This window comes from Pipra filicauda, unplaced genomic scaffold (genome assembly GCF_003945595.2).
Source record: "Pipra filicauda isolate LSUMZ 115617 unplaced genomic scaffold, ASM394559v2 scaffold44_size3831614_pilon, whole genome shotgun sequence".
NCBI classification, from domain to species: domain Eukaryota; kingdom Metazoa; phylum Chordata; class Aves; order Passeriformes; family Pipridae; genus Pipra; species Pipra filicauda.
This window is the reverse complement of record NW_024104587.1, coordinates 1163744-1190979: the sequence shown is the minus strand read 5'-3', so window position 1 is coordinate 1190979 and position 27236 is coordinate 1163744. Positions and strand designations below refer to the sequence as shown.

The window sequence follows — 27236 nt, the reverse complement described above, 5'->3', positions numbered from 1 at the left end:
ATCATAGCAGCTGGGTGATGATTACCATGAGGGGAATGACATGGATCTTGTTTGATGTCAGCCATCTAAAAATTCAAGAAAGTGCTAGCCAAGCTAGCTCTGCAGACCTCTGCAAGCAATAAGATGGGCACCCATGCCACGAGCATGCTTCTTCCATCCTAAAATCACTGAAGGAAATCTGGTCTGTAGACAGGGAGGAGACGACTGGCTTAGACTGGGCCCAATTTTTAGAAGGGTAAAACTGGGTGATGGGAATCTTTCCTCCCAGGTGCCCCAGGTCATTTTTACTCTGTCCTTCTTGCAGTAATGCAAACTCTACAAGAAATTTGCTAAACAGCACTGGCTTTGTGAAGTTCCAGACCAGGCAAAATGGTTGTGATCTCTACATCAAAACCCAGCCTAATGGATATGAGTGAATGTCACCCATGATTAGACCATGCTGTTTTCTCTGTTCTAATTCTCTTGGCATTGGGAGAAGGAAGGATCTGGGAACAGAGCAGTAGCTGAACAAAACAAGGTGAATCAAGGGCAGAGCAGGAGGCTTAACTTGCAATTTCCTTGTCTTTGTTGGTTTAAGTCTGACCCTCCACATTGTTTAATGTTTTGTATTTCATTTCCTCGGTTGCTTAAGGAATGGTTGGGGCTGGCAGAGAAGCTTCAAACTGTGGTCAGGTGGGGCATGCAAGATTTGAATAAAGAACCTGGTTTTTACTTCCAGTGGAGACTTTAAGTTTTGGGTTTTTTTAAAATAGGTGAGAGAAATCAGTTGCTGGTTCCAGGTGTGCAGAGAAACCTTTTAGTCCTGGTTGGCTCATAATTTTGTTCTGTACCCCTGAGGATGAAAAAGTAAGTCCAACTTCAAGCGTTCTTGCATAGCAGGAGCTAAATCAGTGCGTTAGTGATCAGAGTCGTGCTGGCAGGAAAACTAGATTTGATCTTTTGCTGCATCTCTGTGTTGAGCTTTTGTTTCCAACCATAGCACTTCGCTCCTTTCCTCTCCTGGTGCTCTGGCAGTTGAGAGGTGGAATTTGTAAAGGAAAACAGCTGTAGTTCAAGCTGTGGAAAAGTTACTGAAGGCAAATCCCTTGGGGTTATTGGGCTTGGTTTCCAGCTTTGAATTGCTCCTGTAAGCATTTAGAAAAGGGCCTAATCCTGAAGTTATGGGCTTCAGGGAGAAGTGAAGGTGAAATTTTTCAGCCTGCAACAGAAGCAGTGGGACTTGAATCATCCTCAGGCTTTCTTCTGACCATAATGTCATCTCAAAAAGAAGAGAAACAACCTCCCACCCTAAAATAAGTAAAATTCAGTAGGTAGATGTTTATCTACTGTAGAAACACTGGAAAAACTTAGTTTTCTCTGTTTCAGTGACTGACCCCACCTTTCCCATTCCTCCTTAGTCACATACATGCCTCTAGCCCGTAGCTTCTCTGGAGGTTTGCATGGGAAGATCTTTGTTGCCTGGGAGTTAATTGGCTTCTGCTGGTTGTCCACCTGAAGTTCTCAGGTGATCTCTTCCTCTTGCGTCACCACCAAGAATTTAGATGTCAATAAAGAGCCTCACCCTGAAGAACTTAGATGTCAGTGAAGAGCCCTTCCCGTAGGTCCCTGGGGAAAGCCCCGGGTCCTTCAGCCGGCTCCCTTCCGAGCACACCGGGATGCCTGAAGGGCAGGTGCAGGGCTTTCCTTGGGCTGTTCCAGCATTCCAGCCCTTTCTCCCATATCAGGAAAGCTGCACCAGCAGAAAACTAACATGGCAGAAGAAACGTGAGTGTCAGCCTAACTCACTGTTGGTCTGGTGAGCAGCAGATGTGTGGCTGATGGTGACTCAGGGGTGAACAAGAGCTCTTGGTTGCAACTGTTTGAGGTTGGCATAAAGCAGTTGTTGAAACCTCACCAGAAATAAAATCCCTGGCTCGGCAGCTGCCTGCAGAAGAGCACCTCTAAAGCTTAGCTGTATGTTTTTCTGGCACTGATCAGTGTCAGGCCTTCCCTGGATGATCCCAGATCTGCGAGATCTGTTCACCTTTTGCAAGGCTGTTTAAGAGATTTTCCATGTGGCTGTGGCTCTCAGTGAAGAAGCATTTTTTTCACCTGTGGCAGCAACCACTTCTTGGGATCTGATGGATAGTCTGTGATCTCTAGCAACCTCTAGTGCTAAATGCTTGTGCTGTAGGCTTGCACCCCTTGTATTTTTGTTTTGCTGGGGGTGAGAATGAGTATTTCAAACTGCTAGGGAGAAGGCTGAATGGATCAGGGAATGTGTGGTGATTTTCTCAGAATACTTTTCTTCATCTAAACCCATTCTTTGTTTAGATTTCTGGGCAGGCATTAAATGCTGCTGTCTTTATTTTCTATTGCCAGAAAACATGCCAGCACTTATTCATTTATGTAAACCATATTATTTCTTCTTATTTGTGCATAGAACACACAAAAGTTAAATTGACATCAGCATGTCACTGTTCTCCATGGCCTAACTCTGCCTTTCTAGTCCTAAACATGCTATGGAAAAAGGGCACGTGCCCTTAGATGTCATGCTGAGTATTTTAATTGAGTATATGTTGGAGCACTTTGTAAGTATAGATCAGAAAAAATGTTGTTTAGCAATAGATGTTATCTGTGGAATAACATCTAGGTTTAAGTCTGCTGCTGTTAAGGGCAGGGCACCTGGAGGGGAAAAGAAGAAACAAAAGTAAAATCGTTATCTTGAAAAAGATAACTCAGTCATCAACAAATGAAAAGCATAGAGAATAAAAGCATTTGACTCAGGGTAAGAACAATATTAATACTCAGGTATGACCCCTGCCTTAAAATGTTCTTCTTCAGAAGAAAATAACAAAGTGCTGAGAAAACTGTTGCCCTAAAACCAGGCAACTGGATCGGTGGTTTAGACACTGACTGAGGACCAGTCAGTCTGGGCACACCTGGGGACAGGTCTCTGTCTCAAGAAATGATAGTTTATGGAGCAGTACTTTTGCTGCTCTGTGTTGTCCAGTAGAGGATTTATTCATGCTCTTGGAATGGCAGGCAGATATAAATCTGTGGCATTAAAGCTTCCTTGTAGGGGCAGGCAAATGAGCATCCGTGTGTGGCTGGGAAAAGCTCCTCTGGTGCCCTCTGCAAGATACACTCCATGCACTGAGGCGATGCTTTCCGAGAGCCTCCTCCTCCTGGCATTGTGCTGCTGCTCCAGGCACCCCGTGCTCATGGAAAAGTTCCTGTGTGTGCAAGATGGTCCCAGGGATGACAGCTGGGGCTGGACTGTCTATGGTACAGGCTGTTGGCCGGGTAGACTTTAGCACTGGAGTTGTGCTCCCTGTGACTGTCATCTATCTCTGTTTACTCCTTTGTCCCTTCTCCCACTCTCATATTAAAGAGAAGTCCCTGGTCAGATGGTAACCAAATGTGTTACCACAAGCAGGCTGTAATCAGCCGAAGCAAAAGAAGGAGCAAAAACTTTCCTGGTGCTAAAAAGTATTGATAAGGCTATGTCGAAAAGACTGTGTGCAATTGAAGACACCCTCCCACCTCAGGAAGACCTTGCAAATATTATTTGGGGGGTTTAATTACTTTGTTTTCAAGTTTTATTTTTTGTTTTGTTAGCAGATAATCCTATTTGGTGCTGTGCAGGATGATAGTCAAGTCCTGAAGAAGACAGGGAATATCTGACAGGAAGATTAGCCCCAATTGCAGGAATATAGGAAGGGGGAGATCCAAACGGTTTGGGGCTGGGTTTGCAAGAGGTGAATCACCACTTGCATAGCTGTAGATAGGCATGTGAAAACCCTACATGCACGTGGAAATGCAGGTAGTGCCTCTGCTTTATTGCCATGTGCGTGCTTGGGTAGTGCCCACAGCTCCTGTTGACGCTCAGGTGTTGTTGCACAAGTGGTCATTTACAGGTGCATTGGGAGAAGGGTGTACCCTGGCTTTAACTTCTTATTTTTCCTTCTCTGAGCAAAGAGCTCCTTTGTTGTACCTGCTTGGGATAGGTGAGGAGGGGGAGGGTGTTTTGCTGTGTGAAAGCTATTGTAATTTCTTTTACTAAAGATCTTTTGCTCTGGGGGATAGCTGATGGAGAGCTGCAGTAAGTCCACGAAGAAAAGTACTAGAAGGTGTGTCAGCAGAGTTGCCCAATAGTCTGGTGTACCTGTAATAGGATTTGGTAAGTGATGGTAGCCCTAATGTAATTTGTTTTTGTTTTTGTCAGGATGCCTAGCAGCTGGTATTGAAGTCATTGCAGTGCTAGTTTGGTGACTGGTTGTAACTCTTGATTAAGGATAAAAAGGGGAGGAGTGCACTTTGCAGAGAAGATAATGAATAGGTCTTACTCTGGCCACCTCCAGCCTGTGTGTGAAACACATGGGAGGATGCAGGCACAGCCAGGATTTCACTTTGCTGCATGAATGCAGAGCAGTAGCAGGCTCAGTTGAATTCAGGCTATATTTGAAGTCAGACTTCGAGATGGAGATTATATGAACCTTTGCTGACCTGTTTTGGGAATCTTTTTGCTGGTGGCAAAAGCTTGCCTCCTCCCCTGGCATGCACTTGGAGTTACAGAAGCCTCGGGCTCTTTGGATACTGGGAAGAATCTGTGCCACCTGCTAATGCTATTTGATAGTATCCCTTGCTTTTCTACTCATAATATACTGCCTTGCTATGACCTCTTTAAAGGTGATTTTGTTGCAGGTGTCTGTGTCTGCAGAGGGAAAAAAAAAAGATGAATGAAAACAGTCTTTTTCCTTAGAGGGAGGGAAAAGAGAAGTTGAGCTATGCGAAAGCAAATCTGGCCACCTGCTGAAGGGTGTGCAGGGTAGAAGATGCTCTTTGGTTGCACACTGCTTGTTTCCAACCATTTGCTTTGATGTAGTAACTGTAGATCTGCACCTACAAATGGCTTGTAACAGCCCTGTGCTACCTTCTGCCTTGGCAAAAATATGCAGGGATGGTAATCTGTGGAGGCGAAGAGTTTCCATTGTGGATTGTAATAGAATTGACAGTTTATTTTAAAGGTGAGAGAGGAATAAGAGTATGGCATTTTTCTATTAAGATCAGTGACATACTAGTGACATTTTAAAGGGCTTCTAGATAAGGCACATAATCTCTTCTGAAGGCTTTTGTTTGAACAAGCACCTGCAAATATTAGTAAGCAGCTTCCCAACTGATACTGTCACACTTACTGCTGCAGTTTGGGTCCTATCAATTTTCTTTTGAGCCCTTCAATATTGAGCATGTGGATTGACCATGACACTTGCTGCTTTTTGAAATCCAAATAATACTTCTCAGCCCTGCTGCTGCTATAGTGCTTTTCATCTGGGAACTTCACAAAAAGAAGGTAAAATTACCTGCTAAGCTGCAATTTGGTATTGTGTTTATTGACATAAAAGGTCAATAGAGTCTAAAAGAATATTTCAAACGAAATGATTTCCCCTTTAAGCTGTATCAATGCTATGAATAGAAATCAATACTATCTGGAACTATTTTAGCTTATTCAGTAATAGACCCCAGTCAGAAATCTTAGGGAGAAGCATTCTCTTTCACATGAATGGTTCATGCTGAGTTCTCATCAAATACCTAAATTGCCTTATTTTATGTCAGCTGATGGATGATCTCTGTGTTAACTGTGTGCTGATAACGCTTTCTTAATCGAGGCTGCAGCTGGGAGTCAAATCACATGGCACAATGCAAAAGTCACCCCAGTTGTCAACTGAACAGGTTTCACTGGAGTTATGTCATCTCTATGCAGTGGGGTGTTAATGCTGGGAGGAGCAAGCACTGCTTGTGAGATACAGGTGGTTGCTGGGACAGGCTTCAGACGTATCTGTTGAGTTAGAATATGAATTTGGGAAAGGGACAACTTTGATTTGATCATCTCTTCTCTACTGTGGAATCCTTGAGCTTCTGGGCAAAGGATACGGTAGGTAGGGTGTGTTGGAGTAGATCTCACATGTTTGGAGTCAGATGATGGCTTTGGGAAAATGTGATCTGCACTATGCAAGTCTGCAGCTCACTGCCTAAACGCTGAATTGTCTGAGCTGTTGTGTAACCCACCCGTAACCTGAGTGCTGGGTTACAGGTTTTTGTTGCATCATTAAACCTTCTCTTTCATTACTGGTTTAGCACCATTATACAGATCTCCTAATTTATATAATTAAGCGCAGGGCAGCTCCAGTGACATGTTGATTCGAGCGTTAAAGTGACTTAATGCCATGGTTGCGTGGCTGGTGTTTGGCAGAGCCGGGCAGCTGCGCGGCGGTGATGGAGACAAGCTGGCTTTTGAAGAAAGCGGGGATGTTGCTGCTGTGTGGGTGGAGAGGTGATATTGGCCAGATTACAGACTGTGCTGGCAGCCATCTGCAAAGCCTTGGGCAAGTTGTTTTATTTTCTGGCCCTTTGTGTCCCCTCCTAACATTTATCTGTTTAACCTGTAAATGTCGTGGCGAAGGAATTCCTGCTGTGTGCCTCCATGGCCCTCGGCACGGAGGGACCTCGTTTGTGGCTGGAGCTGCAGTGGGAGACAAGAATATAGATTTGCACTTGGTGTTTTATACCAAGATACCTCCTTAACATGAAGGAGAAAGCCTTGTATTAATGCGTCAGTGCATGTTATATGCTGGTATTTGGTTTCAACATGTACATGTTCTCTTCCTTGTCACAAGCTTTCTCAGTGCAGTAAAAGTTCTTCATTTTGTTGATTATTTTTTTAAACTGTGTGGCGATGAAGATTGAAATCCATGGGGAAAGTCTCATTAAACAGGTGAATTATGCAGGCTTCTTGGCTGGAGTCAGAATGCTTTGCAGCTGGTGGTCATTTTGTTTTTCTTCCTGTGGCAATAGAACTCGATGACCCTATTTAGCTCAATTTTACATAGGGGAATTGAGAAAGAGATCACGTTGACTAGGACAATTTTAAACAATGAAAGTGTGGGGATAATGTCATAACCTTCATGTCATGGCCTAGCTTTGAGCAGGGTGATGGACCAGACAACCCTCCGAGTTCACTTCAAACTGAAATTTTCTTGTTTCCAAACACTCTGCCTTTTCTCAGGGTCCATATCCTGTTCTGGGAGTGACATGTCACCTTCCCAGGAAATGTCTAGCCTGTCCTGTCATGAGCTGCACCCAGTATTTCAGAGAAAATAGGCCTGCTGTTTCAAGTGGGGCCATGGTTAAGTGGCATTTTCCTCTGCCTTGAGGCAGTGTGTTGGTAGCTCTTGATGATGGCCATGCTGAAGTAGTCCTTGCCCTCACTGTTCATGCTTCCTCTGTTTCCTGGTTTTCTGAAGGGCATTTATTTTGGGCTTTGCCCCATTCTAGCATGAGAGCACAACTCATTGAGATCATCACCTGAATATCATTGTAGAAAAGAGAGGGAGGAGAAGAACCTGTTGCAGATTTAAAAGAGCTTTTTAGAAAACAGTGTTTATGTGTGGACTTGAGATGTTACTGCAGGTTGCTGCTGTTTGCTTTATTTTTTAGCTAGTTGCTCTGATATTGGACCCTGGTAACAAGGGGGATGGTGGTCTTGCTCTGGTGGATCAATGAAGTGTTAGTCTGTTGTGCAGATTTTAAACCCTCCGTGACTACAGTTTTAATATCTCCCATAGTTAGCCATGATGGTCTTGTGGAAACAGTTTGAAGCCCTTATCTGAATCCTGATGTGGTTTTACAAGACTGTCTGAAAAGAAGCAGTTGCTATTTAGGATGAACGCGGTGACAGGCCTCAGTTTAAGGAAGATCAAATTTCTGGACCAAGTCCTGCTTTTATTATTAGTAAAAAATGGCTAATAAAAATATTGTTATTATTTCAATTTTTTTCCCTTCAATTTTGAAGGCCGAAACCTCATATACCTTTGAAGAGCACTTGTGCAGGACCATGCTCTCAGAGGTCGGGGATTTTTCACTGCTTGCAGAGTCCCCGTGGCACCTAATCTTCTGAGGTAACAGGTTTCTGTGTGTTATTGCACAGGAAGAGTTTATGGAGCACAGGTTGCTGTCAAGAGGGAAGACAGAGAGCTATAAAGCATCCCTGACCTCTTTGTTTTGCTGCTTTGCAATTGCTGCTGGAAATAAAAAGCAAACCCCAAACTTCTTTCAGTTTTGTGCAGATCTCCAAGTTCGAGAGAGAAAAATCTGTTTCTGTCCAGAGCTAGAATGAGCAGGGAAGTGGTCTTGGATGGGTGCATCCTTGTTTCCCTTTTCATCCAATTGGGAATATTTCTGTTTACAAGTTCAAGGCGACGCTGTCAAAAGAGTTTAGGTTTCAAAAGTTAACTTAGTGTATATGGAAGAATTTTTGTCTCCCGTCTCTTGGTAATCAGGATTAATGGGACTCCAGTTAACATCTTAATATTATTGCTTGTTCTGCGATGTGTACAGAGATGTGAAATATGGATATGTTTTACTTTCTATTGTTTTAAAATTCTTGGTTTTTCTTCATCCAGTGTGCCAAGTCAGATGCTGCTCTTTAAACAAAACCCATAATTTACTTTCAGAGGAACCTTGTGTGTGTGTCAAAATGTGAGGAACTGCAATCTGCTGGTATAGATGTGGTAACTGTGTGATGCAGTGGCTAGTGGATCCATGTTGCACTTGCACTTGTCCAAAGCAAAGCAGATTTTAGGCAAATAATACTTTATTCTTCTGTTTATACAGAATCATATTTAGCTTGGAAAAGACCTCTAAGATCATCAAGTCCAGCCATCAACCCAGCTCTGTCAAGACCACCACTAAACCATGTCCCTAAGTACCACATCTACACATCTTTTAAATCTCTCCGGAGGTGGTGACTCCACCAGTTCCTTGGGCTAGTCAAGCAAGACCTGCCTTTCTTAAACCCATGCTGGCAGGGCTTGATCCTCTGGTTGTCTGAGAAGCGTGTCACCGTGTCCAAGCAGAGTGTGTCCAGACTCCCTTCCCTAAGGAATTAGGAAACATAGTTCAGACCATGGGACAAACTTCTTAAAATGTCTTGTGAGGCAGTCTCTCTTGGGCATCAATAGAAGCAGGAAAAGGATGTCCTATAACGAGAATATTGTGATACTCAAATATAGGCTGTGTATTCAACACAAAAGATTACAGCAGCATGCAATTGTACACCCAGCAGTTTGGGAGATGAGGAGGACAAGCAGTGTTTTCATTGACAGCTTTTGATATGAAATTGTGAGGAGGTTTTATAGTGGGCAACAGCCAGAACTTGAAAGTACTCCAGAGGCTTGTTTGGGTGCTGTAGCTGTGGGATTGGCTGTGTTTGGGCGTCTTGTCTATGAAAAGGTTCCAACTGTATCAAATAATCCCCAGTAATCGGCAGTTCATCTCTTGGACCATTAGTGCCCTCCTTTTGGTGCTCTTCCTTGAATTTGTTGAAAGCTTTGTGATGGCAATTACAACCAGATGGTGAGATAACCCGTTTGATGTGTCAAAGCCGTCAGCTGGCAGAGCAACAAAATATATATCACTTCTCTGAAAAATAAAATGGGTTTGTGTTTAGGGAAAAAAGAGCAAGTTTGAGGAGTAGTTTGCTCTGTGCTGGGCACTGGGCAGTGTTTGGTAAGGGTGGGTGTTTGCTTGGGAGGAACCATCAAAGCAACTGGAAGCCCTGAGGTCCATGTGTTGGGGCTCTACCAAGCATGTGTGTTTGAGAGCCCCGACTGATTGCTCCCAAATAGATTTTCAGCACAGGATAACTCTTTTTTGGCTGTGTTATTAACTGCTATTCATTTAATTTAGAAATGTAGGGAGCGTACCTTTTGGTACTTGGCTCCTCTGCCTGTAAAGGACAGATCAGATGCAGATTGGGCTCTTTTTTGGGAAAAGAAGGAATTACATATATAATCCACAGGGCCAGTTACTTTGTCTTCTTAAAATTGTAAATAGCTGTAACACTGTCCTTAAATTTTATTTTCCTCTCTCTTCAAAAGATGTTTCAGTAATTCATCAGTGGCCTGGGAAATTTCTTCTTTAGCTGTCTCAGTATGAAGGGAGCAAGACCATGAGCAGTCCACTATCAAATTATCCTGTCCTAGCAATGAGATGGGGTTTTCCCCTATTTTTATTAAACCCAAGCAAAATACGTTGTATAAAAGCAAGTGTCAATAAGACCTTCCTTTACATTCTCATTTACTTTAGTGAGCACTGAGTATTATCATTACTATCACCCCTTTTAGGCAGAAATTATCCAGTTACAGGTTGTTGGGAATGCTGGCAGAGCATTGTAGAAACTAAATTGCTTTTTATAAAGCTACTGTATGTCATCATCTTCCTGTAATTTTAAGACTCAGAAAACAGGAGCTATGTCAGTGTTCATCTACACTTGGTGATGACTTTCCCAGTACGGGAAGAGGAGGAGAAGAAATCCCCATGGGGAAAAATCTTTCTGAAATGGGTGTGCTTAGGCGTGCAGGGGTTGTCCCATAACAGTTTCATGGGAAGTAGAAATCAGTTCTTTGGGGAATTGATTCTCTGATGTGGAGAGCCTTACTGATCGTGCAGGCTCTTTACATGTGGAACTAAAATATATATATATGACTTTTTAATGTTATTTGCTGCTTCTTGTAGCAATCTAAAAATTCCCACAGAATAAAACCAGACAAACAAAAACTGTGAGAAAGAATTTTGTGATCTATGTTACAGCTTTTCATTGGTAGGCCAGTTGATTTTCTTCACTTGCTAAAACTTTCCAAGTCCTGAACATCCAAGTAAGCACTCCATATGACTCCATACACACACCCTCATTCCTTGGTGGATATGAGGAAAAACATGCAGTGATTCACAACAGGCTCAGTATCTACTTTAGCAGTGTTAGCCATACCCATATTCCTTGTTGGTTCAAAAGAGTAGCAGCAAACCCTGCTTTCTCTGCCAAAATATACAAATACAGTATTAAAACCCAAGTTATCAGCGTCTCACAAACAAATGAAACCATTGTACTGTTGTTATATGTGCCTTTTGAGAGAGCTGTTATTTGGAGATCAACACAGGATGGCAAGTAGGAGCCTTGGGTTAATGTTGCTTACTTAACAGAGTTAATCATTGCTTTATCAAATGGTAACCATCTTCTAAAATGTGGTCCTGAGAGTAACACTACAGAAATGCCAGAGGGAAGTTCCAGTCTGTTTGTTTGTGGCTGCAAGGGTGGTTTTTACTGGTTAATGAATCCAAAGAGTGTTTGTGTGCTCTTAACTGGGGTTTAAGAGTTCAGGTAATTCCTCTTTCAGCTCCAGTAGTTTGGCATAAGAATGTAATTCAGAAATGTGTGACATCGCAGTGAAGGAATTCGTGCACAATGCTGATACTTTAAGAGGGACAAGAGTATGAATTTTCTTTTCTCCTGTTTGGTCTGTGTCTAAATATATATACTTGCAGTAAAACACAGTACCCTGTAGTGCCTTACTTTCCCCATTTCTCAGCAGAATGCATAAAAGAGACTTTTAGCCATTAATCTTAAGAAAACATTGTGTAAAACCAACATTGAGGTGTTGAGGTGATGCTGTTCTTGTTCAGACGAAGAAGTGAGATTTGTTGTGCAGTGCATTACCTTCCAGTGCAGTCTGTTCCCGGCTAATTCACACAGTACAATTGATTTCCCAGCTGGTAACTCATTTTGCCATTGTTACTTCTGTGCTTGTAATTGCACTTTGAGGTCGGCAGGCTGGCTCAGGCTGTGAGATTCCCAGATTACGGATGCTTTCCCAAGTGGGAGAGCACAGGGGCAGAGTCTCTCCTCCTGGTAGAACAGGAGGAGGCAGTTGGTGTGTCGCGCTTGCGTTTGGTGATGTGTGTGTAGCCACAACCTTTCCTGTTGTGGTAACCAAATGATGGCCTGAGGTACCCTGATGACTTTGATTTGGCTAATAAAATCTCCCACACAGCATTTAATAAACTAAAACCCAACCTGGGCTTTTTCTCCTTTTGACATTTAATCTGCTATAACTGCTCTTTCCAGGTGTGCTTTGTAGGCCAGGTTTATACTTATGGATGAATCTACTGAGTAGGCTTTTCCCCAGAGAAGGAAATCAGCCTGTGGAAAAGTGCAGGCAGCCCAGAAGGGTTTGGCAGAGATTTGCTGGCTTCATCTGCTGGCTATCATCTGCCATCATCTACTTCTGGTGCTGTTCTTCCTTTTAAAATACCTTGCCATAAAGGAGTTCACAAGAGTTTGATGAAGTCTGAGAGGGGCTGTGTTGATGGATACAAAGGACTTAAGGCCAGCTTAGTGGTTTGTGATGCAGTGGTGGACAGCAGATCAACAGCTTTGGGGATAAACCAGATAGCAAGACAGCAGCAAATACAACTCAGCAGCACAGTTATTCTTAGGTGGTGCCAGATGCCCATATAGATAGCCCTGTACATAGTGTGGTCATTGCCCCGTGTGTGCTCGCGGAACCACATGGGACTGCCGTGGGAGGCAAAACGTGCCTCCTGTACAGCCTGCAAGGTAGAGGATGGTTTCCATCCCCCTTGGTGAAGGTGCTGTGATGCCAGTTTGTGTGTTGGAACCCCAGCAGCCATGATGACCCTTGCACTTGATGACTCCTCCTTCTTCCCTCTCTTCCAGGAGCTGAGTGTCGTGGCCTGCCCTGCTCCTGCCCGCTTGGTGTGGCAACGACCTGAAGGACGTCTTGGAGCCACCTGTACTGCTTCATGCAGTTAAAGTAAGGTTAAATGTTTTGGCAGCTCTTCCAGGCAGAAATGAGGGTTGAGGTGAGGGGTTTGGGAGAACAGGTTTGCCCATTGCCAAGCCATTTGTCAGGCTTACCCTTGACAGCAGGAGAGCATGTTGATATCAAAGCACATGTTATAAGCAAATTCAGAAAGTTACTTTGCCATGAAATACAGTTTCTTTGTGGTGGAAACAGAAAAGAGATGTGTGGTCTCGCCTCTTGTATCAATCATATGCCATGGTGTAAAATAGCACTTAACAGCATCAGCTGTTTTTCCCTAATATTTTAAGATACAGCTTTCATGTCCCTCAGCAGGCACATGGTTACAGCCCAAGGATTTCCATGGGAGGCAGTCAGGATCAGAGCTGAGGTCCTACCAGCTGCTGGTGGGATGTGCCTCCCAGTCGGCCCAACGGCTGGGCTGTCCCTCTGTCTGTCCTGGAGCAGTCATGTTGTTGAGGCTTCTGCGTTTGTTTTTCAGTTAACACCAGCTTTTTCATGTGGTGAACCAGATCAGGGGATGGATCTGACCTAAAAATGAGTGTGTGGTTATTGCAATACTGAGTAGCTGTTTTGACTCATGGTGTTACACCCATTCTCTCCAAAATTACTTGAATTTGCAAGAACTATTAGCTTGAAGCAAAGAAACTCTTAGAGTCTTGCCTGGAAATGGGTGCTTGTCATGTTTGAGCTCTGTCAAGGGAAGAAGAGAGGACAACCACGGGAAGCTGCCTCTTTTCTTCTCCCACTGTCCCTAACCTGTTTACCTTCTGCAGTGCCTCACATTTTCCATGGTCTTGCCTGGAAGACCAGCACTTTAATAATACCAAGTCCCAATCGTTTGGCATTACTGGAGCTGTGGCAACAGCTGGGTGGATTAATCGTAAAATACTGTTACTGTAGAGACAAGTATTTATTGTAATTGTTTGGCTTTGCTTTATTCAGTGGGGTTGAGCAGGGGAATTACACCTGTTCTCAGACCTTGGGAAAGAAATGAAGTCTTTGGCAAAATTATGAATGAAACCTGCTTTATCAGGAATAAATGTCTTGCTTAGAGCTGGTCGCCAAGTTCATCGTGTTTAAAGAAGGAATGCAGAGAAGCAATTTGTGGCTTTATTTGTCACAGTGTTTCTTAACTTTCTGCTGATTTTGGAAGCGTGGTGAACTTGCAGCAAGCAGTGCTTGATGCTGAGAAAGATGCCAGACCCTTCCTGGAGGTGATCAAGGGGATGATTTTTTGCATGGCAGTAGCAGCAAAATCTCTGGGGAGGCCCAGCACAGGCAGCAAGAGCTTCTCACCTGAAGTCCTGCCTGGGAACCAGCCTCTGCATCACGTCTGTTTTTTGGGTGTGCCTCCTGTGAAGAATCTGGGAAAACAAAAAGGCTGAACTGGAGTTCAGGAGCAGCATTCTCATACCCTTTCCTTTTCCTGCCTGCTGGTCTAGTATTTCCATAATTGGTCCTATAATGATAATCTTTTCATTTCATTCATAAAGTGGTTACTGCTTAATGAACTTCATGATAATGAGCTCTGTAACATTTAAAATAGCTGCATAACTTGAAAAAAAGAAAAAAAGCCATCAGCAATGAGGGACGGATTTCCACTCCCTGAGCTTAATCCTGTGTTATAATTGTGGAGAGGTGCCTGGCTGGCGAACAGCTGCACAGCGTGGGCTCTCCCTTCTGCAGAGCTCCTTGTCCCCAAGCTGGGGTAATAAATGACTTAATGGAAAGGCTGGGACCTGTGGGCACTTAACCCGTTCCATTCCTGGGGGACCAGTGTGAAAGGCCACTCTCTAAGGCAGCGGAAAGAAATGATTTCAGTTGCGAAGTGGGGTGTCTGCAAAGTTTGTTTTTTGAGTATGAGTGAGCTGTAGAAAGGCTCAAACGTAAAAGGTGGGGTAGTGGAACTGGGTACAAACTGTGGTTATTTAGATTTTTATTATTTGATGCTTTAATTTATTTAAAAATTGGATTTGAATGAGTGTTCTCCCTTTTCTGATCTGAGGAAGTAATGCATTTTGTTGCTTGGGGTTTTACTTTCTGTAGGGCATTCCCTGGATGCACTGTGTAATACAGTGTTCTGGGAAGAGAGTTACAACTCTCATTTTTCCTCTCTGGGAATGCCACACCAAATAACTCCATCATTGCACTCATTAGGTTAATGATGTGCGTTTTTGAGGCTGTTGTGCTTCAGAAAGGATGTGCAGCAAAATGAGCATATTCTGTCACTACCTAAAGTATCCGTTCAGAGAAGAACATATTCCCATAGTTTTTGAGTTGAAAGAAGAGGACAATTATGAAGCAACAATTTGTAATTTTGCAGTGGCAGATGTGGTTGTGCTGTGCCACAGGGAGTGAGGTTAGCACAGGTACTCCTGTAGGAAACCCAAAGTTTCTAGTGAAGTTTTCCTCTTCTGGAAAAAAGTGCCAACCAGGCTTTTCCTGAGTAAGTCTGTGATGCCTGGAGCCACAGTGGGAGCATTTGCAAAACGGAACCTAAAGGGAAAAGTGAATCTGATTTATTCTTTAGAAGGGAAGAATACATTAAAATGTTGGGCACTTGAAGCTGCTTTGGTCAAAACATGAGTGGAAACATTTCTTGGATCTTGGTCTTGATGCCAATTTTTCCAACTCTGTGGCTGGAACTCTGCTGTGGAGAGTTAAGGTTGGTGCATGCACTTATTGGGTAACTACGTGATTTGTAAATGCTAGGAGATATTTAATAATATTTGTCATCATAAAACCATGCATGATGCTTTGGGTGTCATGGATTCTTTTCTACTCCAAGCCTGTGGTTTTGGGAATGCAGTACAAGTGCTGAGCACAGAGAGAAGCACAGCCTTATTGCTCAGCTCTAGGGTTGGGGGTATTATTTCTTTCACTGAAGCCATCATTGCTCGGTGTAGTTCCTAAAACAGCACAGCCTTGAGAGCCAGAGAATAATCAGGTGGAGAAGGCTGTTTTTAGGAGACATGCTATAGTCAAGACCTTGTTGGAATCAATAGGTGGCCGCTTTGCTCTCTCCCACTACATGAGTAAGGCTGTAGGCGTTTTGTTGCTGATGACAGCTGTCCATCATGTTTATCCTTTTATACCTGGGGTGAAACACTCTCCAAAGCCTGTTCTTCCTTCCCTACCATTCTTCACCTGGTCCCATACTATGCGTCTCTGTTTTCAAAGGTAACTAGTAACTTGTGTGATGCTGCCCAGCCTGATACCTGGGGATTTTCATGAAGTTCCTGGTTAAACCCCCAAAGTCAAGATCACTCTTACAAACGTGAGCTGATTGTCACTGAGAGCTTCCCCACAGTTTACTGCCAAAATGTGTTTTTAAATGGCAAAGTATATTGGAAGGTATAAACTGGATTTTGCTCATTTGAAGAGGCAGCTAGAATGTCTGCTAAGGATTTCTGAAAGTTAATATTTGAGCCTGAGATAAAAGTCTCATGCATACGTGAAACAGCTGCCCCAGAACCTGTTGGAGGACTTAATTTGAGTATAAACATATGTGTGCTTTTGCGTACATGGTGCTCTTTAATTCAAGCTGACTGTTAGGTCTTAACTTTATTAGGATGTAGCTACTTGAGCTGAAGATGTGGTCTGTGATTTTTATTTTATTAGAGCAGCATGATAGCTCCTTTTGAAATGTTGTTTGGATTTTACAAATAGGTATCTTAAGTATTGTTTGCCTTTAGTAATATGGTAAAGGAAAAAAATTGACAAGCGAGGTCAGGGTTATATCAGATTACAAGTGAATTGGTTGACAGTATATGTGTATTGTAAAGTGGGAAATTAATCACTCTGTGTTGATGACCCATGGACATTTACAAAAGGCTGGTCTTTCTGTTGCACAAATAGATTCCGGAAACAGGAAAGAGGCTTATGACAAGAGGATGAGATCAGTTCGTATAATTAGAGCTGGCTAATAATCCTTTTACTCTGTTTTTCCAACTTTTACAATATCTTACTTTATTTGAAATTGGGCACATGAACTGTAGAGAGATAGCTGCTGTGATTTGGGTTGTATAGGTTTGTTTTTTGTATCTTCTGATAGCTGGAGAGATGGGAGCAGGAAAACCAGACGTGCACTTTTGAGAGGGATCTCTGCCTTCCTCTGCCAGGCATAGGGGACAGCACTACTTTTATTAACCCTACACTGCTTCATCTCTTTCCAGGCTTCGTGCAGGAATTAAGTAATCCATTAAATGATTTTTTTTTGACAGTTATGAGATTGAAATAGTGCAAAAAAGGAAGTGCTGAGACTAAGGTTATTTGACTACGTAAGACAGGGCTGGCAGAGCTGGGTTAGGGACTTGCTATAGCATGGATAAGGCTTAAGCATATTTTTTTAATGCATGTGTGTACTATCTGCTTGCCTGTATCTTAACTTTTTGTTAAACTTCATTATTTTGGGAAGGATAAGGGGAAAGATTTGGGTAAGGGAAGTAGTGTGGCCAGGGGGGTTGGCTGGAGCAGAGGTGGGTGCAGCCCCTGGGCAACCCAGCTCCCAGCCCAGGAAATGTGTGGTGCCAGTTCCTGCTGCCAGGAAGCTGAGCTACATTAAGCAAAGCGAGTTAATCGATATGCAGAGCATTTTATTAAATCATCAGTCAATTAAACCAGTGACGCTCTGTTAGGTTGTGCTGCAGTGAGGCTCCCAGCCCCTCTGCAAATTGTTCAGCACTTGCAACTCCTTGGTTCCTGATGGATGGCCTTTTGTACCTGAAGGCCACAGTACTGAGGTTTTCAGCACTGTTGAAAGGGAAAAAAAAAAACAAACCAAAAAAACCAAACACATTTTAGGCTAATTTTGCAATTAAATATGTTCTTTTTATTTTTTTTCCTAGAGGGAAAACATTATTGTGAAGTTTTTCTTTTTGTGAAAGGAATCTCTATATGTCTGGTTTTCTTGAGGGTGGCTTGCTGGGTTACCTCTGAGCCTTTGGAGGAGAGTGATGGTACACAAAACACCTTTGAACCTCCTTTCCATCCCTGGCAGCCAAAAGAAACTCCTGTGTATCTGAGACTGAATGTCATCATATGGTTTTGTTTGCAGACAGGGCACAGCTGGGAAGCAGTATCACCTGTGGAAATGCTGTGTGAGGGATATATTTTTATTCCTAAGCAATCAATTCAGTGAGAAAACATAATGTTCAGCGAGTTACATAAATTCAGATGACTGAGTACAAATATCTGGGGGTTTTTTACTTCTAAGCTCAGCTGTGATAATAAACACTATGCTGTGATATGCTGGTAACTTGTTTGTGGCTGCGTGTTTGAAGTGAGGTTTTTTGTTTCTTCACCTCTTCTCCTTTTCATGATCAATTGCTTTTGCTGGTGGTATCACTTTCCTGTGTGTCTACAAAATAAATTTGGGATGGGTTACTTCTCCTAATCCCTGCAGCCTCCTATTTCTGACCGGATATACAAAATCATGCATTATTATAGCAACAGAAAAAGTCGTTCTGTATTTGGTAGTATGATGCCTGAAAGGATTTATCTTCTGTCTTAGGGTTTATTTTAGTCACTGCAATTGTAGCTACTCTATTTATACAAATTTCTCCATGCACATTGCCGAACAACTGGTTTATGGGTTTATTTCTCCTGCCAAAGCTATTTGTAGGTTCTGTCCTGGTTTTTTTCAGTCTCCTCTCACATGGATTTTAAGGACATAGCAGTAGTACACCGATTAGGATGCTCATTTATTTTATGAATGGTGAGTTCTGGTCTTCATTCAGTGTGGAATGAAACTTGTGGGACAGAGTGTGTGAGCAAACCCGTGTCTCGCCCAATACCAATAGACTGAGAGTAATTTACTGCAGGTCTGAACTTTGCAGAAAGATAACCAGGAAAAACACCACACAAGAAAATATAAGTAATAAAATCAACCTCAAGTCATTTGTTTCTTTCAATTTTCAGACTTTTTGCTACAGGTAAAAAAAAAAAAAAAAACCAAACCAAAAAAAAGACAAAAGAATCACCATAACCAAACCAAAAAAGCCTTTTTTCAAATAATTGTTTTATAAAAAAAAATCGAGGAGACTGATGATGAATAATACAACACAGTAACGTCATATACCACTCAAAAGTGGTATTCCCTTGACACTGAGGGAGAACAATAAACTTGTGAAAGAAGTTGCTATTTTAGTTCTCTTAGCATGAAATCGTGGCTGCAGCAGGAATTCATCTGTATATGGGCAATTGGTCTCTTCTCCAGTCCCCCCACTTGCCATTTCCCCATTTTTATTTATCTTGTGTGGTTTAGAGCAGCAGCTCTGCAGGGCCTGAAACCCAATCCTCTTGATATTTCTAAGTACTTGATAAATTAACATTTCGTACAAGCAGAGTGTGGAGGAGTGCCCTTGAGGACACTATGCTTTGTTGAAGGAGAAGTGATGTGTTTTTGGAATCTTGGTTTTATTTTTGTAGTACAGCCATATAGCAGAAAGCTGAGAAGGGGGGTGGATGTGTACTCCTGGGAAATCCCTGGATTTCTTTAAACTCTTTTACAACTTAGGGGTTATTTGCCTAAAGGGTGAGGATCTGAGTGTTGGCTCTAAGGCAGGTTGTCCCACTATGGATATAGGTATTGGTGCCCATGGTACAGTACAAAAGGAATTCTGTTTATGTCTTGCTCTTTTGCAGATAATCAGCATCAATAGTTCTTTCCGAATTTCTGTGGGATATATGTTGTTTGGGCTATCTAGTGAAGTGTTACTCCAGAGCCTTGAAGTCAAATTTTAGTCCTTCCGAGGAGTGAAGTCCTTATAAACTACTGTTACAGGATGGTTTTATAGAAAGTAAATTCTGTTACGTTGAAAAAAGATAAATCCTTCTTTGGCTTTTATCCCAGTGATGCTGTGATGCTTACAGCTGGAAAGCCATCCTGCTTTCTCTGCATTTCTGTTTATCTATTGGAATGCTTTCCATGCAATCCGTAACCATCAGATTCTTCATGTGTTTTTTGGCTGTTCTTTCTTGCCCGCAACCACAAGCTCTTTATGGCTAAGATTGGGTTGGTTGTTTTTTTTTTTTTTTTTTTTTTGTACAGCTGGGAGTGCATGGGTAAAGCTTTGCAAATAAGAATCAATGTTTCTAAAATCAAATGTCAAAATGATAAATGAAAAGGTCAAGTGCTGGGATTCAGATAAATTTCAGCAAAGCTTAAACTTGAAGTATATGTAGAACTGAAGTTTACTTAAAATACCTTAAACCTGAACTTGAAAAGCTTGGAAAAACTCAAACACTTAAAATAGAAGTTTATTTAGTGCATGAGAGAGGAGGACAGTGGTAGGTAGGCTTTCTCAGGCATACTACATGGATTAAATACTCCTTGTCTTACTGCTTGTTGCAGTTCTGGTCAGTTGTTGGAGGTGAGATTGGTTGTTCTTGTTTCTGCCCATCCTGTAGATCTTCTTTTTGATTAAAAAAAGGGCAAAAAATTGTTAATGGACAACTCTTGAGAGTGGCACGAGGTTTCCTTTCTTAGATGTGTATGGTGTAGAACCAGTGCCAAAACGACCAAGTCTGAACGGGGAGTGATGGGAAAATGGAAAAGCCATTTTGGAATTCCTGTCTACAGGCTGTTCAGAGTCCTTCTGCATTACAGCTTGTGCGTGGGCTGGTTTGATCTGAAGGACCATTGACCTTCCTCTCATATTTGCCCTCAAAATACATACTTTGCCTGCAATGCCTAGAGGAAATAAGCCACCTAATTATGGTTAAATGAAATGGTAGCTGGGAGTAGTGGAGGAAAAGGATTTATTGCTTCAGCACTAGGTGTTCGTATCCCTTCCTACTACCTGTGCTTGTTTGTAAACTCTTTGGGGCAGAAGCTTCCTTTGCATTGGCATTTTTACAGCATGTAACCAATGGAGCCCTAATCCTAGATGAGTTTTTGGGAACCACAGTCAAGCAAATAAATGCTTTTTTCCTTTCTTTCCCTGTCAGGGTTACCATGCCCAGTGAAATGAAGAACAGTCATTTGTCCTTACCCATGAAATTTTGTGCAAAATAACACCGAAGTTCTATAGAAGAGACTTTAATACAACTGACTGTATTAATTCTTTAATGCTTAACAGAGCAGAAAGGTATCCATCCCATTTGGAGAAGGCTTCAGTAGCTTTCTATTTTACTGACCTGTGCAGATTTTTATAATGTCTAAAACCACTGTTGCTTTGAAGAGCTTGAACCTGGATTTTCATTTCGTGTCCTACTTTCAAATTTGCAAATGCAAGGGATTTCACTGTGGTATCCCAAGGTGGAAAACCTAATATAATTCCAGAAACATTGCCATATAATTGTCTGGATGTATATAGAGCATGTGATAAACCTCCCAGACATTGAAATTCAAAAGATTCAGCTATTTGAAAGAAATTATATCAATGTTTTAAGTACAGACAGCTGCTGCTGGAGCAAAACCTACTGGCTGCCATGAGGATGCCCATAGCTGAGTGGGAGCTGGGCAAGGGAGGTGGGATTTATATTTGCCTGTTCAGGTTAGTTTGGCTTTCAGGGCAGTTCATGTGCAGTCCAGATCCTGATCCCGCAGTAGGGCCATTATTCTCACTGCAGTCTACCGTGTCTGAAAGAGCCAGTTCTTCCTGCCCAAAAAGATAGAAATTGCTTTCTGGGGCTCATAGAAGGAACTGTCTTGAAGGATATGCTCCTCTTATAATAGGAGAAAATGCAGTTTAACTCTTTTCTCCTGTTTTTTTTCCTCCTCATTTTCACACTTGAAGTAAATTGACTATATTAGGGTCCTTATGAATCTTGATTTGGTTATGATCTACCTTTTGTTTTCCCTTTTCTTACTAGATTAAAGTTTTTTGAAGTTTTTCAGAGGCTGTTCCCTGCCTTCCCACTGGTTGGAGAAGTCCACTTGTCTAGAAACCTAAATTTAGTCCTTTGTTGACGCAGAATAGTCATTCAGGCTTATCTGTCACTCAGTTTTTCTCCTATGTTTTTGCCAAAGCACTTCCTAACAAGATAAAATAAAATATCTTCCAAACCTACCTGTCTCCTTGCAAACTAAGTTTGCATACTTAGAAAAATTGGAATGACATGTGCATAATGAACTGAGAGATCATTTTAAGTTAGTGATGTAAGAACCAACTGTTAAGATAAGGGGGGAGAAAATCTTCCTTCAGGAAGTATTTCCAGGATTTTTTGACAAGACCAAGTGTTCAGCAGTGTCACCTTATTTTCCTGCTGCTGCTGTGCACTTCTCTTGCCAAAAAAACCCAACAAAAACTGGTCATGAGTTTGAACTCACAGTCCTCCCCTTTTTTCCTAGGTGAGAAGTGTTGATATTCTCCCTTCCTTACACATCAAGTATGTGCTGCTTTTGGACTCTGACTTGTGGCACTTTCATCAGAGCCAAAACCACCTCTACCACAGAAAGAGGTGACCCAGGGGGAGTTTGTAATGCCACCCTGTCCTGATCTGTACATGTCTTCCTCCTCTTTCTCATTTCTCTGTCTACTCAGCTGCTCCCAGGCATCAGCCAGGAGGGTGATGGAGCAGAACAAAGCAGTCTGTGCTCCTGTCAGATGACAAAGCTCAGAGGATGCCATCTCACTTTATTCCTTGAATTACAGGAACCTAAAGGCTCTGTTGAGGGCATGCTCCTCTGCAGCTGATGTTTCATAGAGATCTTTGCTACCTTCAGTGCAGCCTGTTTGAGCCAGACAGCACAGGAAAGCTCCTTTTACTGGTTCCCACCGATGGTCTTGAAAGGAACAGTCATATTAATACTCATTGTCTGCTCCATAAAAAAAGGAAAAAATTGCTGTATTAGACCAGAAGTCTGAATTTTGCTTCCTGAGAGAATGAGACTTTCTAAAAATTCAAAAATGAACTTAAGAAGAAGTTTTTGCATCCATCGTTTGACTTCCAAAAGATAAAATAAAATAATAAATGGGTAATGTTTTTGTACCCCTGTTCAGGATATTCAGGTTCAGAATAGGAGAGAGAGGCTCAAGTAGGTCATGAGGGAGATTGGCAGGGTTTGTCCATTTTTTTTTCTTTTTGTTTCTCTTTTTTTTTCTTTTATTTTTGTGCCCTCAGTAGGACTTGAATTCAGGAGCATGTTGTAGGGCACAAGTGAGGTTTGCTTGCAGAGCTGTCCTTGGAGCTCACCTGCTCAGATGAAAGCTAGGGCTACTAATCTCCTATTTTGGTGAGTAAGTCAGTCTTTGTAAGAGCTGAAAATGCAGTGAAAACTATCAGTCATAACCATCTTGAGGCGTTCTTGCTGTACAAAGGGGAATCTCAAGGTTGAAAATAGACATGAATTGGACTAGATTTAAAACTATTGCAAAATATCCCTGGCTGCCTCAGAGGACCTTTTGCAGAGGGGCTGTTTTGATGCACAAGCTTGACAGGTCACTCTGGCATTTTAAAGCAACTGGTACAAAAACATTTTGTAAAATAAGGAGAGCGTGTGAAGGAACAAGGATAGCTGGAATCAGCTAAGAAAACTTAGGCTGTGGTTTCATTTCTGTCTCACTGAAGGCAAACTGTGGGATTTGGACAGGAGCAAAGTATGAACAAGATCCTGTGTTTTTTGTGTGAAAAGCAGAGTGGTATTTCATCTATTTTAAAAAGGGTTTGAAGTATTTGCAGAGCATTACCAGTACTGCAGACATGAGTAACAGCAGAAATTCCATTTTTAATTGTTTTGCATTCCTTCATCTTAGGATCCTGGATCTCTTAATACACACATTAAATGAAAACTTAGAGCTTTTGTTTAGGGTGAATATTTTCTGCTGCAAGGGAGGAACTAATGCAAGAGAAATTCTGGCTCAACTGATTAAAAACTCAGTACAGGAAACTTTCACCATGTTATAGAGAAATTCCAGAGACAGACCTGAAAGAGGAAACGGGCTTGGCTAAAATCACTTTTGTTGGATGAGTAATGGTAGTTTTTGACTATGAAAAATGCAGATGCAGAATCGTGAGCATCATCTATTTTGGAAATTTTTCTTCAGTTTTCCAAGGAGCATTTTTGATTTTTTTTTTTAATAGTTTTGAAATATTTTTTAAACAAATAATCCAGTGAAAGGGGTGAAAAATGGCACCAAACTCACTTGGGCAAGGTAGTAGGTGGATTTCTTGAGCAGCAAAGAGAACTGCAAATGTTTACAGATGCTTTTTTGTGGGGGAGTGGGGGAATTGGTTGGAAGGATGGCAATTAAGGATTCATAATTGTCATAAAAAAGCAGATATGAAGTGAAGGTTGCTAGGAGGACAGATGAAATGAGATGGACATGAAGGGGAAGTGAATTTCACTTGGGGGATGTCCTCAGCACCAACACTGCAGATGGCTCAGATGAGCACTTTACTAATTATTTTAGAGTTGTCTTTGCTTAATGTGAGGATAAATTTAAGAAAAAATAAAAAATTGACAGATTCTTGTTGATCCAAAGGGAGACGATAGAAAATTGCTGTGTAAAAGTGATTATTGGAAGAAGTAATGTGTGGATGCTAAAGCAGCTTATAAAGAAGTACCTAAAATATTATGAAAAATAGCTTAAACTTGCTTTTTCTTTTTTTGTTTCAGTGTTCTGAGGTCATGAAACTTAATCCACAGCAAGCCCCGTTATATGTGAGTACCAATTAAAATACTTTTTTTTCCTTTTCTACTATTCACACAAAATGCTTCCCACCGTCTTTTTGGAGATGCCGCTCCTTTTCTCTTTGCTCCCTGAGGAGGTTATTTATATTAATTCAGTTGCAAATGCTCGGTGATAAAGCCCAGGTAAGTCACAGAGCTCCTCTGGCTTTCCAGCAGACTGTTTTAAATAACTTTTGAGCCATACAATGCTGTCTCTGTGCAGGTATCCCCCGCTTTTATTTTTTTCCCCTCCCCTGGAGCTCACGGCTGCGCTCGTGTGACTTGATGTGTTGAGAGGTGGTAAGAAGAAATTGCCTGGGTGGAAAATGGGGCATCCCAGCGTGCAGTGCTTGCCCACTGTGGTAATATTTTTCTGGTTGCAGTTTTAAACGTGGCAGGGAGGAACTGGAAGCAGCGCAGGGCTCGGCTGCAGCGGGGTATGGTTTACGTCAGCCTCCTGGAAGCTCATAACCTCCGTGGCTCCATTAGCAAGGAACAAGCTTCCTCTTGCTCTTGAATAGCAGCTTTGTTGCAGAACATGGGGACTGTCAAATTAGACCTGGGTTTGCGGGGGTGTGCGAGTGTGTGTGTTAAATTTGTGCCAAAGCTGCCAGCCAGGTCTGTAACTGTTTGCTTTCCATATTGCCTTGCCCCGCTCGGAGCAGTGTGAGCTGCTGCAGCTCATGGCCCTGCCCTCGCCAGCAAGGGCAGAGCTGGATGCAAGGATGGAAAATTTGAAGGGAAAATTGCTTGCAAATGTGGCTTTTAAAGGGAAGGAAGAAGAAACAATCAGGACTTTTAGTAGACCTGTATCTTGGAGGGTGTTGTGCATTGTAAATAATGGATCGTATTCACCTTTAATGCCATGGAAGCTTTAAATTTTGCCTACTTTTAATTACCAACTGGAAGTCTATATTGGAATTTATTCTCTACTTATTGTGCTAAGTCTTTTGCTTGAAGCAAGATTGAAACACTACGACCTGACTTCGGGAGGATGCTTTCCTGGAATATGCCATATTCTGTATTTTGAAACTAAATGTTGCCTGAATTTTGTTAAATCTCAAGCCTATTAAATGCACCTTGACTTTAAAGAAACTTAATTTAAGCTTAAAACATGTTAAAAGAGAGTGAAACTTATGTTCAAATATATGATAGAATTGCTACAGTAGAAACATGTGAATGGTGGAATGCAGGATAAAATTATCCTTATGTCATTTGAACAGTGTATGACTTAACTAATCAGGAGGCTTTGTTTTCTCAGTCTTATCTACTGAATGAGTTTATTTTCCCACTGTTTTGTGTGGGGGTTTATTTAATATGTAACACTGGAGTGGTACACTTAGAAGTCCTCATCCCTACGTGATAGTGAGAACTGGGCTGAAGTCAAACATAGCCCAGTGTAAAATAATGATTGTATGGCACTTGGTGTACTGGTTTTTTGCAATGCAAATAAGTTGGTGACAACACTATTAATACATCAGTGACTCTCTTTTCTCTCTTCCTTCTCCCCCCCCCCGACCAGGTGTATACCCAAATCAGCTCCCTTTCAAAACAAAAAATTTTGGTAGCTTAAGGAAATTTGAAAAGTCAATATTTAGTAGTTCTGTTTGCTCTCAGTATAAATGCTTTGTACATTTTAAGATCAGTTTTGTTTTCCTTGTGTTGCTAATTGACAGCATGTCTGAGAGTTGTTAGGTGTGAGCAGAACATAAAGAATAAAGCATCCTCCTGGTAATATTTCCAAGGGTAGACACAAGAGTCTTGTAGCCTCACCACTGGTAGGTGAATAGCAAACTTCATCAGGTTCCTTCTTCAAAGTGATGGCAACTCTGTTTTCCACATAGAGGCTCCTAGAGCCTGTTTTCAAATAACTGAGAACAGTATCCTGTGAATTTCTCCATAAGGAATTCCATCTCTGTGAACCACTGGAAATAACAGGCAATACTGACATGTCAGAGGATCTCCCTGTATTTGTCCACTCTCAGGAAAATTTGCTTCTCCCACACTTCCCCGTTTTGTTCTTGACACCTTTGCATTACATCCTTTGCACTCTTCCTTTTTTAAGCAACTAGCTTAGATTCAGGATTACATAATTCTGTTTATTATTTTACTAAGTCTTGGATGAGTTTCATCCTGAAAGCTCCATTAGATAGTTGGTTTTATCATCAGCAGCATTACTTTTAGAAACTCCTTTTAGGAGAAGAAAGTAAAAAAATTATGTCTCCAGTTCAGTTCCTGGAAGCCACTTAGAGAACTAGAGCATGTTTTATTCTATCTGATAATCACCAGTTTGCCCAGATTAATGCTTCATAATTAAGAAAAGTGATTTGGGAACCTGAGATGTCCAGTGTACTTGGGACCAAAGTTTTGTGGGTGATGGAAAAGATTGTACTTTCAAATACACACTAATAGGGGGATAGAGGTTCTTGTATTATACAAATTGATATGCATGAATAGAAAGAAGACCACCTGCTGCATCCTTCTTGGTACTTTATTTTGGCTGCTTGGACTTTTATTTACCTCTTCTGTAAAAGTCAACTGTCCTACCCCTGCAGAGCTTGTGACCACTGGAGGTCATATGACGAGACTACTGGCCTTTGTAAGTGTGAAGATTAAGAAATAAGGTGGAAAACACATCCCGTAATAATAATAAGTGTCATGTTTTTGTGATTAAATAAGTCACATTTAAGCGTTACTTGATTGTTCTCTGGTTAATGAGGTTGCCAGGAACTGGAGCTCAGCATTGTATTGCTGCAGGTTTGGGCTGGAACCACAGCTCAGCTTTTCCTCTGTCAACAGCTGTTCCCAGGAGCCAGGTCCCCCCAGGAGCATCGTATCTGTCACCTAGAGCTGTTTGTTACCTCCCTTAATGCCGTTTAACGAGCTCCTGTGGCCCTGGGTGCTGCTCACAGCAGCGCAGTCATGGGGCAGAGGGGCTTGTGCCAGGAGAGATAGGG

The 27236-nt window shown here is 41.9% G+C and overlaps 1 protein-coding gene across 6 annotated transcripts in view; it reads left to right on the top strand.

The window, feature by feature from the left end:
* The window catches only part of AKAP13 (A-kinase anchoring protein 13), a 208124-nt gene that overhangs the window by 37522 nt on the left and 143366 nt on the right, over positions 1-27236 (top strand). For all 6 annotated transcript variants that reach the window (XM_027719858.2, XM_027719853.2, XM_027719852.2 and 3 more), the window contains exons 3-4: positions 12554-12650; positions 24226-24270. In XM_027719858.2, the coding sequence (XP_027575659.2) occupies positions 24238-24270 (33 nt within the window). In that variant the 5' untranslated portion in view covers positions 12554-12650; positions 24226-24237. The remainder of the gene's footprint in view (positions 1-12553; positions 12651-24225; positions 24271-27236) is intronic.